The sequence below is a fragment of the Bufo gargarizans genome, chromosome 2 (assembly GCF_014858855.1).
Source record: "Bufo gargarizans isolate SCDJY-AF-19 chromosome 2, ASM1485885v1, whole genome shotgun sequence".
Lineage (NCBI taxonomy): Eukaryota > Metazoa > Chordata > Amphibia > Anura > Bufonidae > Bufo > Bufo gargarizans.
Genome location: NC_058081.1, coordinates 583,327,414 through 583,338,834, shown reverse-complemented (window position 1 = coordinate 583,338,834; position 11,421 = coordinate 583,327,414). Strand labels below are relative to the sequence as shown.

The window sequence follows — 11,421 nt, the reverse complement described above, 5'->3', positions numbered from 1 at the left end:
GCAGCAAGGGCCTGGCCAGCACATGGCCGCGTGAAAGAGGCTTCATGCACACGAACATTGTGTGTTTTGCGGTCCTCAAATTGTGGATCGGCAAAACACGGATGGCGTCCGCGTGCGTTCCGCAATTTGCATAACAGCACTGACAGCCATTAATATAACTGCCTATCGTTGTCCATAAAATGGCTATATTTTATTTGCGGACCACGGAACGGAGCAACGGTTGCAGACAGCACACAGAGTGCTGTCTGCATCTTTTGTGGCCCCATTGAAGTGAATGGGTCCGCATCCAAGCCAGCAAAAACTGCGGCTGGGAGGCGGACCAAAACAATGTTTGTGTGCATAAAGACTTAGGCTACATGCACACGACCGTATGTGCTTTGCGGTCCGCAAAAAAAACGGATCCGTATGGCATCCGTTTTTTTTTTGCGGATCCATTGTAACAATGCCTATCCTTGTCCGCAAAACGGACAAGAATAGGACATGTTCTATTTTTTTTTTTTGCGAGGCTACAGAACGGACATACGGATGCGGACAGCACACATTTTTTGCGGACCTATTGAAATGAATGGGTCTGCATCCTATCCGCAAAAAAAAAAAATGAACGGACTCAGAAACAAAATACGTTCGTGTGCATGAGGCCTTAGGGTGTTGAATTTTCAGTTTTCCTGAATTACCATTTACCGCGTTCCTTTAATTGCGTATTTGTGTGTCTTGGCTGATTTAAAAAAAAAAAAAAAAGGTCTTGCACACAGTAAAATTCAGTGAAATCCCGGAGGGGTAGGAGGAGGTGTGCGCCTGTGTGTGCTGTAGATAGGCCTGTGGTGGAGGAGGTCAGCCATGAATTATGTGAGAGTGTGTGTTTTATTAGGCAGACACCAGCTGCTGCTCCCACAGGAGAGGACCTCATGTCTGGGGAGGTCTCTGGTTACAAGCACGGGATGTATAGCCTTTCAAAGGCTGACTGTGCTTTCCTTCAGACGGATCTCACAGCACATAGATGGGAAAGGCCGATCCAGGAGGAAGAAGGGGTAGTGTTACTGGAAGATCCCAAATATGCAACCCATTAACCTTGAGGGAAGGGAGCTGCATATTCAGGTGTGGATCTCATTAGCGGATGGAGGGTGGCATTTCTCTGTATGGGGAGATATTGGACCCGGAGGCCCCAGAGCTTGCATTAAACGTGACATATTGTAATAAAAAATCGTTTCCATCACCTTCCAGCTATATATATATATATATATATAATGGCCATGTGAGCGGTAACCCAGATCCCCATTGAAAATAGCGGGACACAGTTTTGCCTGTGTGAATATTTAAAATCGCATGCACACGACCGTTGGCTGTTTAGCGGCCCGCAAATTGCAGATCTGCAAAACACGGGTCCCGGCGGTGTGCATTCCGTATTTTGCAGAACAGAGCGGCCGGGCGGTAATAAAGCAGTCCTTTCCTTGTCAATAATGCTGACAATAATTGTACTAATTCCACGGTCATACAAACATTGAGTTATTTCCATTTTTTGCAGCCCCATTGAAGTGAATGGTCCCACATATGGGCCGCAAGAATTACGGAATGGGCGCAGAAAAGAAAAACGTTTTTGTGCATGAGCCCCAAAGAAACTGTGTCACAAGAAAATGTTTCTTCTATTTAAAACCAGATAGCGGCACTTATCCTTTTTTGTCTTTCTGACTGCAGATTTATTTATTCTGTTTCCTGAACATGATTACGGGGCCGGCCATCTTGCCTGAGCTGTTCTTAACAGCATTTAGAAAGCATTCAGAAAATTCCTTTACGGCCGCCCCATGGTCCATAGACACATGGTCAGAAGGGGACCTCAGTGACATCCATGGGACAGTTCTCTAGGCATGCTCTGTGACTTGTGCAGAGGTCATTGTACAAGGAAGGAATAGATAAGATGTGACAATCACCTATTGTGAATAGTGGATCATGTCTTATCTGTACACAGAGGTGATATCATTACAGGCAGGATTAGAATGACAGATAAGCAGGTAACTGCAATAAAGTGATCTCTACAGATGTACGTGAAGGAGACGTATTTGGTCCGTTTTTAGCTTCCTCGTGTAATCCGTAATCCACAGACGTTGCTCTTTTGAAAATGAATTACCAGAGCATCTCCTATTAGTCTTCAGTAAAAAACGAACGCACTACGGATGCCATCACGGATGTGATTTTCACGGACCCATACACTTCAATGGGCATCTCCAAAAATTCTTTCAAAATATGTTAAACATACAAATGTGATGTAAACGAATAGGTCATAGTCTGATGACACATTCCCTTTAAACCCCTCAAATGCAAATCTTGACGGAGGACCTCTACCTACACAGTGCCATGTACACTACTGGCAGACAGGCATTTGGGCACCTCAGACAACCGGGCCAGGGTACAACTGTTACTTCTGCATGACTTAAGCCTCATTCACACGTCAGTATCCATGAGAAGGTGGTCAATGATGCATTCGTGAAGGATCCGTGTGTCCGTATTTTTGCTGCCCATGTTGCATCCGTGTTTCACTGCACAGCTGAAAAATAATTTTCAAAGCATCTATTACGCTGGGTTCAGACCTGAGCGTTCTGAAAGGAGCGCTCTGTATGCGCGATTGTACCAGCGTTTGCAAGCGAACACCCATTGTCGCGCGTTCCCGAAAGTCCATGTACGGGAACGCGCGACAAGACGCCCTAAAGAAGCTCATGTACTTCTTGGGGCGTCGGGCGTTTTACAGCGCGATCGTACGCGCTGTAAAACGCCCAGGTGAGAACCATGCCGATAGGGAAGCACTGGTTTCTCCTTCGCTGTAAAACGCTCAGGTCTGAACCCAGCCTTACTAATGATCCGTGAAACACGGATGGCATTCGTGTCGTAACTGTGGTTTTCACGTACCCATAGACTATAATGGACGTTATAGGTCCGCGAACACGGACAAAATAGAGCATTCTTCTGTGCCAAAAACACGGCCCCAAGGACCGTGGTAAAACACTGATGTGTGAATACACACATTAAAATGAATGGGTACGTGTGCTGTCCGCAGAGAACATGTACAGCACACATCCGTGGAACACTCACGTGTGAATGAGGCTTTAAGGGTTAAGTTACACGGCGACATGTGCAAGACACAGAAAAGCAGCATGACACACAAATATGTGCGCCCTTTCTGCAGCTTCCTGTTGTCTGACTATTTTAGAACAGAGATTTGGCTCTGAAAACACAGCCAAGTCGCAGGCGAGTCGTCTGCCATGTATGACTTACATTAAAGGGAACCTGTCACATTGGACATGGTGTCTGAGCTGCAGGCTGCATGTTATAGAGCAGGAGGAGCTGAGCAGATGGATTCAAGTTTTTTTGGGAACAGATTCAGTTAGGGTACTTTCACACTAGCGTTTTTATTTTCCGGCATAGAGTTCCATCCTAGGGGCTCAATACTGGAAAAGAACTGATCAGGCATATCCCCATGCATTCTGAATAGAGAGCAATCCGTTCAGGATGCATCAGGATGTATTCAGTTCAGTCGTTTTGACTAATCAGGAAAAAGACAAAACCGCAGCGTGCTACGGTTTTATCTCCGGCCAAAAAACTGAAGACTTGTCTGAATGCCGGATTCAGCATTTTTTCCCATAGGAATGTATTAGTGCCGGATACGGTATTCAAAATACTGGAATACCGGATCTGCGCAGACTAAAAAAAAAATTAAAAAGATAAATGCCGGATCCGTTTTTCCGGATGACACCAGAAAGACGGATTCAGCTTTTTAATGCATTTTTCTAACTGATCAGGCATTTTTCAGACTGATCAGTCTTACAAATACCATCGGTTGGCATACGTTTTGCCGGATCCGGCAGGCAGTTTCGGCGACACTCTGCTGCAAGTGTGAAAGTAATCCCTGCTCATTCTGAGCTCTGAAGCCCAGGAGGCGGTCCTATCAGTGATTGACAGGTATCTCTGTATACAGTCATAGAGGGAAGACTGTCAGTCACTGAGCAGGGATTTAAATGTATCAATTGAGTTCAGTTTCAGGTTTTAAAGTAGTTTTCCACTTTAAAAATAAATTACTAAAGTTATTCACGTACAACTTTGCGAATAACTAACTTTGGCTTATCGAAGCCCATACATTTTAATACAGTATGGAAACGGATCTCAGTGCAGTATTAATCCGAAGTTTTGAATGAAGCGACTTCGGATGTAATATCCAAAGCTTGCTTCGCTGATCTCTACTGCCATTGGGAACATTCTTGGCTCACATTCAAAGGCTGGAACCCATGCAGGCAAACCCCTACTTCTCACAGCTGAGAGTTGGCTACAGTTGTCTCCAATCTAATGTCTGCAAAGTGCTGCGGAATATAGTAGCGCTATATAAGTGCATAAAATAAATAAATGTAGGCAATATTTTCAGACCTACACAGTATATAAGTGCATAAAATAAATAAGAAGAGAGAAATGGCCCCAATCAATGACTACAGCGATCTTGGAAAAGGTGACAAATACTGAAAAATGTTAGAAAGTTGCAGAAGTTTTCATTAGAAAAGGAATTTGCTTTAGTCACACAAGACGTCTTAGGCTACTTTCACACTGGCGTTTTGAATTCCATTTGTGAGATCCGTTTCAGGGATCTCACAAACGGTTAAAAACTGACCAGTTCAGCCCCAATGCATTCTGAATAGATAAGGATCCTGTTCAGAATGCATCAGTTTGGCTGCGTTTGGTCTTCGTTGCGTTTTTTAGACGCTCACTAAAACGCAGCTTGCAGCGTTTTGGTGACCGTCTGACCATGTGGAGCCAAACGGATCCGTCCTGACTTACAATGTAAGTCAATGGGGACGGATCCGTTTTTCACTGACACAATATGGTGCAATTGAAAACGGTTCCGTCCCCCATTGACTTTCAACGTCAGTCAAGACGGATCCGTTTTGACTTAAGACTTTATTTTTTTATGAATAATGCAAACGGATCCGTTATTAACGGATGTAAGCATTTGCATTATTTGTGCGGATCCGTCTGTGCAGATACAAGACGGATCCGCACCAAACGCAAGTGTGAACGTAGCCTTACCAGTGATAACACGAATAATCAGGAGTGCCATCCTGTCAACTGATCTGTCAATTATCTGGTTAATTTTCCACAGAACACTAGGCTCCCTCTAGAGGAGAGGATAGGTAATGACAGGTCCTTCCCTTCATGCCAGCCACCTGCTGTGACCATGTCTATCCATGTACTGTAAGCGCACAGCACTAATAACTGGCCGGCTGCATCTAATAAATCCTTCAGATTACAACGTCAGAATAGTATTGGGAAAGGTGCCATGTGCTCCATGAAGACAGAAAAATGGCAGGGAATTATCCAAGAGGTTTAATAACGATAGATAGAAGATAGAGATACATCAAAAAGAAGGATACTGTAGATAGATATGGAATACAGACCTAGATATGAAATAGGATAGAGATGAGAGGTATGAAATAGGATAGAGATGAGATATGGAATACTGACCTAGGTATGAAATAGGATAGAGATATGGAATACTGACCTAGGTATGAAATAGGATAGAGATGAGAGATATGGAATACTGACCTAGATATGAAATAGGATAGAGATGAGAGATATGGAATACTGACCTAGGTATGAAATAGGATAGAGATGAGAGATATGGAATACTGACCTAGGTATGAAATAGGAGAGAGGAGATATGGAATACTGACCTAGGTATGAAATAGGAGAGAGGAGATATGGAATACTGACCTAGATATGAAATAGGATAGAGATGAGAGATATGGAATACTGACCTAGGTATGAAATAGGATAGAGATGAGAGATATGGAATACTGACCTAGGTATGAAAATAGGATAGAGGAGATATGGAATACTGACCTAGGTATGAAATAGGAGGACGGAGATATGGAATACTGACCTAGGTATGAATAGAGATGAGATATGGAATACTGACCTAGGTATGAAATAGGAGAGAGGAGATATGGAATACTGACCTAGGTATGAAATAGGATAGAGATGAGAGATATGGAATACTGACCTAGATATGAAATAGGATAGAGATGAGATATGGAATACTGACCTAGGTATGAAATAGGAGAGAGGAGATATGGAATACTGACCTAGGTATGAAATAGATAATGAAGCAGAAAGCTGTGAAACATGGATTTTGCCCTGATTTATGAACTCAGTCACCATGAGTCAGAGACATTAGCAGCCGCCTGTCCTTTGCCAAGTTGTGTGCCTCAGGAATATCACAGACCCTTTGCTGATCACCCGTAGTGGGGGGCATGTGAAGACCACCATACTCTATGCCTGGGATCAGCAACCTCCGGCACTCCAGGTGTTCAGAAACTACAACTTCCAGAATGCTCCATTCACTTCTGTGGGAGTTAGAAGAACAACTGAGCATGTTTGCATGCTGGGAGTTGTAGTTTCACAGCAGCTGGAGTGCCAAAGGTTGCTGATCCCTGCTCTATGCCATGTTGTATGCCCATCACTCTGGCCCCTCCTGCTGTGCTCATGGATTGCGCTGGGCATATACAGATAATCAGTGTAGGTGGTGGAGGGGGATGAGACCCCCAGACCACCTCCACACCATACGGAGTAATCGTGGCACAGCGTCAAGTGCAGCCAATGACTCCTAATGCTGTGTGGCAGAATGTGTGCTCCCCCATGGTGAATTCTTTTATGAGGCAGGACATTGCATTTACAGCACATGAGTCTCAGGAGTGGAGGGTGGGCAACCCCCCCCCCCCCCACCCCCCGCATAATAGATGAGACCCATTATACCTTGTAATTATCTGAGACCACAAAGGACTGACTTTTACACTTCTGGCTATTGTTCTTTTTTGGAGGGAATTCGCCTGATCCCTGCAATTCCTGAATGACAGGTCTCTTCAGGGTCAGCACTGCCCAATGGAGATGGCACAGATAGCTAGGCGATACTGATGGCATGTCCTACTGCTCTGATAGGACAATGACCCCCCCCCCCCCCCACATGCAAGTATAGCTTCATGATATGGAAGTGCACGAGTACCCCAACCAGATGAAGCCAAGACCCCAAAAATCAAACACCAGGATACATTTTTAAGAGTTTATTTTATAAAACTCCTGCAAGTTTGGGAAGTTTTTGACACAAAAACACCACAAGAACTTTGGCATTACACATTATTTGTACCAATTGTACAAAACTTAAAAAAAATTCTGTCTTATTACAAAATTGGTCATTTATACAAGATTTTCATCATAAAAAGTTCCTCCTATGTGGAAATAAATAGGTTAGATTGTCTCTAGGGCAAGGTCCCATACAACGGAACCAATCAATACAGTCTTATGGATGGCTTCACCAGGGTCTCCAGACAGACTCGGTGTCAGGTCCAGTGCTGACCCCCAGAGGGCTTACTGACTGAGACAAGTGGGGCATCTTGTGGCTGAAGGTGGTGAGTCCTTGCACTGGAGATGGGGCTTGAGCTCCACCGCTGGATGTGACATTTCCATTGGCGTAGAGAGGGATAACAGGTCCAGGGCTGGAGGCATAAGCTGGGTTAGGGATAAGGAATGCAAATTGTCCATCAGTGGCTGGAACCAGCTGGAAACCTCCCTGGAAGACCTTAGGAGATACGGCCTCGGCGGTGGTCATCTTGCAGGGCATGGGTACCGGAGCGGAGGAGACTGGTGCTGAGGGCAGCTGGACATGCATGGGTTGGCTGGATGGAGGTGGTTGTTGGTAATTCATGGCCACAATCTGGCCCAAGCAGCTGGAGAGATGACCAAGAAGACGTGTCCTGACCTCGGTGTTCACCCCTTCGCAGGTGGAGAGGAAGCGGGTGACTTCATTCATGCACTCATTGAATCCTGCCCTGTACTTTCCAAGGACTGAGGGATCTGCAGTCAGAGCAGCTATGGAGGAAAACAAGACATGAAGATTAGTCCTCTGCATCTCATTAGATATGTACAGGCATGTACCCCCACCTCACTACTGTCTACAGGGGAACCCATAGCATCAGAGGCCCATAAGATCCACAAGCCCCAGCATCCCCACCACCAGCTCTATATCAGTCCCATATTATAACACAAGTCTGGAAGGTAAGTACCTGTCATCTGGACTCGCTGCAGGTTCCTCAGATGTTTGACCGTCATCTCCAAAATATCAGCCTTTTCCAACTTGGAGTGTCTAGAGCTCTGCAGGGAGGCAAATAGGAATTGCATGAGAATCGGACTCAGAAAAAGCAGCACAGAGGAATAAAGCAGGGCAGGAGAAGATGCTGAGCTATAAGCCTACAGCTGTGACTTACATCTTTCTTCAGAGCATCCAGGATGAGCGTCTTGAGCTGGCCCAGGCTCTCATTGATGCGAGCTCTCCTGCGCTTCTCCATGATGGGCTTGGAGGACTGTAAAAATAAAGAGAACTGGTCAGTAACAGTCAGCTGCACAGGGGTCCCAAGCTTTTCTAGGTGGGGGCATCGATGGGCACATGATGGGCATAGCATCCGTGGTTACCTTTCTGTGCTCGCTGGCACTCTTAGGTTTATCGGGGGTCTGGGCAGAGCTGGCCGGTGCCCCTGCAATAGGGGAGGCAGTGGGTTTCTCCATGCTATCGGCAGGCATGATCCTTCCAGCAGAGGGGGCGGTAATATCCGAGTATCCGTGCGGAGCCCTGAGAACACGGCCTGCGGACTGAGTCTGCCGGGCGCCGGGCTGCGCCTCTATATATACCCCGCCCGGCTGCTCCCCATTCGTGTGAAACCTTCTCTGCATTCTTTCCCACACTCGCCTCAGCCAATCAGCGCGCGAGTCTCGCCCACACTGCGCCGCCATTGGCCAGGACGCACCCTCCTCCCTGCCCCTCTTGTTGGACTTTCCACCCCCCCTCCTCCCCGCACCCGCAGGCTGCTAGTCACGCGTTTGGCTTATACCAGGGATCAGGGCTGGCAATGGAGCAAAGCACAGGGGCTGGGATGTAGCCGGGTCACAGGAGCCCGAGCAAGGCAGCCAGCGCTCCACACGCCCTCCTGTGTGAGCCAGAACTGCTGCAGAACCTCTTGGCAACCTGGATCCATCACATTCAATATTATTGTTACAGTGATGTCACTTCACAACCCAATTTCCTTCATTCTGGCAGCAGCCAGCAGATCCCTCATCCTGATCACTGTACCTAGTGCCTGCCATGAAAGTGGAAAAATATTAGCAATTCATGGATTTTAGAGGTTTTATCTAGAACAATACTATGTTTAAAGCCTCTTTCACACGACCGTATGGCTTTTTCAGTATTTTGCGGTCCGTTTTTTGTTTCCGTTTTTCCATATGGCATATACAATATACAGTAATTACATAGAAAAAATTGGGCTGGGCATTACATTTTCAATAGATGGTTCTGCAAAAACGGAATGGATACGGAAGACATACGGAATACATTCTGTATGTGTTCCGTTTTTTTGGTGGACCCATTGACTTGAATGGAGCCACGGAACCTGATTTGCGGGCAATAATAGCACATGTTCTATCTTTCAACGGAAAGAAAATACGGAAATGGAATGCATACTGAGTACATTCCGTTTTTTTGCGGAACCATTGAAATGAATGGTTGCAATGCAAAAAATGGCCCGCAAACGAAAAAAACAACCGGTCGTGTGAAAGAGGCCTAATAGTGATTGATCATAAATCGGAATATTTGCCCCAGATCTCCCCAATGGCCGCTCAATCCTCAAAATTATATTCCTTGTGAATGCTGGAAATATTGCTAGGTGCGCAAACGTTTTCTTATGGGCTCATGCACGCGACCATTTGTAATTTGCGGTCTGCAAAACACGGATCCACAAAAAAACTGATGACATCCGTGTGACACTTGTAACAATGCCTTTCCGCAAAACAGACTAGAATAGTACATGTTCTATTTGTTTATGGAACGGACATGGAATGCACACTGAATCATTTCCGTTTTTTTTTCAAGCGAATAAAACGAATAGTTCCGCATACAAACTTTTAAATAAAAAAATAACTTTTTATGATTCCCTTGACAAGTGTCTAGGCAAAGCAGCATAACTAATAGAATCATAAAATGCCCCAAATGTTATTAACATTGCGCCGCAGTATTAACGTTCTACAGCCATGAGAGAATGTGTTGCAAGTTGCGCAAAATTCATCATGGCGCATGCACCATTTAGATAAATTTCCGCCATCTTCGTCCTACGGCAGTACTGTGTGTTCTAGAATTAGGCTGTGCTCACATCTGAGGAGGCTCCGTCACAGATTCGCACGGCGTTGGCGTCTGCCATGTACCTGGCGCTGCTCGTTGGTCTTCCTATGAGGCAGCAGAACAATGTACACAGATGTGAACAGAGACTTTACAGCGGCAGATTCAGTGCCAGTCCTAGATGTGGTATGTCAGTCGGTGCTTGCTTAAAGGGGTTGTCCAAGTTAAATAGAAACTCGGGCAGCCACTGTAAGTGGTGTAAAATAACACCCCTCTTCTTCCCTGCACTGTGCTCCGCTCCTCCCAGCTGCTGTTTGTTTTCCTGGCTGCAGCGGTCGCGGTCAGTGACCGGCCACATAGTGACCTGTGTGTTCAGGACGTTACTGCTGCCGCCAGGAATATTATGTCAGCAGCGGGAAGACCGGAATGCTGCTGCAGAGAACTGCCTGAACGAACGGTCGGATCATTTGCGACCACCTGTTTATTCGGGGAGATGTGCCGCCAACAAAACGTCATATTTATGCTGACATATGAGATCCGATCAACCGTTATATGAGCGTCTGCTTGTCTTCCGAACCGCGTTGTACATGGGGCAATAATCCGGTCCTTTCGGGTTTGGTTCACACCGTTTTTTGGTAGCGGTTTTGATGCAGGGTTTTCAGCCAAAGCCAGATGTGGATCCAGCAGGAAAGAGAAGTAGACGTCCTTCACCTTCTTTTGAATCCACCTGCAGGAAAATCTGCCTCAAAACCTCCAAAAATCTCTGTGTGAACCTACCCTCAGCCACATAAAAGTAGCTTCAGCCGGCATCACCTTGATATATATTCCTATGCATACTTTTAATATCCGGTAATATCGGGGAGCTCAATGCCCGGGTGGTCCTGTACAGTTTTTTTGGCATGCTGAAAGAATCATTCAGAAAAACCATATCGCCAAGCAGTGAATTCTCGGCAGATAGGAGGCCGGGCGGCCGTTGGATTGCGCTGTGTTAGGTTTGGCTCGCATGGATGTTTTTTAAATTGGGGAGACATTTAAGTTGAGCGAGAACTGGATCCTGCTATTGATGTTAGAGCTGAATCTTACCGGGCTGCTTACTGTAAACAGGGAGCCGTTCCTCGCTCGCGCTTCACTACAATGCCATTTTGAAAAAAGCCAATAACATTACAGAAAGTAAATATTTCCACTTGAAATCTTCTCATCGTTCACCTCGGCGGTAACGTGAGAGCCTTCTG

At 45.8% G+C, this 11,421-nt stretch overlaps 1 protein-coding gene across 1 annotated transcript; it reads right to left on the bottom strand.

Moving 5' to 3' along the window:
* Positions 1–7,076: 7,076 nt before the first annotated feature.
* On the bottom strand, positions 7,077–8,682 carry HES4 (hes family bHLH transcription factor 4). Its single transcript, XM_044278232.1, has 4 exons — positions 8,497–8,682; positions 8,292–8,387; positions 8,091–8,178; positions 7,077–7,896 (listed from the first exon to the last, which is right to left on the bottom strand). The coding sequence occupies exons 1-4, from the start codon at positions 8,602–8,604 to the stop codon at positions 7,340–7,342; spliced, it is 849 nt and encodes a 282-aa protein (XP_044134167.1). The 5' UTR covers positions 8,605–8,682; the 3' UTR covers positions 7,077–7,339.
* Between the last annotated feature and the right edge of the window lie 2,739 nt (positions 8,683–11,421).

Bases quoted from the DNA above. Each gene is read 5' to 3' on its own strand.
- HES4 (XM_044278232.1), bottom strand. From the start codon at position 8,604: ATGCCTGCCGATAGCATGGAGAAACCCACTGCCTCCCCTATTGCAGGG. The intron at 8,179-8,291 runs GTAAGTCACAGC...GCCTCCCTGCAG, and splicing joins TGGATGCTCTGAAGAAAGAT to AGCTCTAGACACTCCAAGTT. The intron at 7,897-8,090 runs GTACTTACCTTC...TTTCCTCCATAG, and splicing joins GCAGCGAGTCCAGATGACAG to CTGCTCTGACTGCAGATCCC.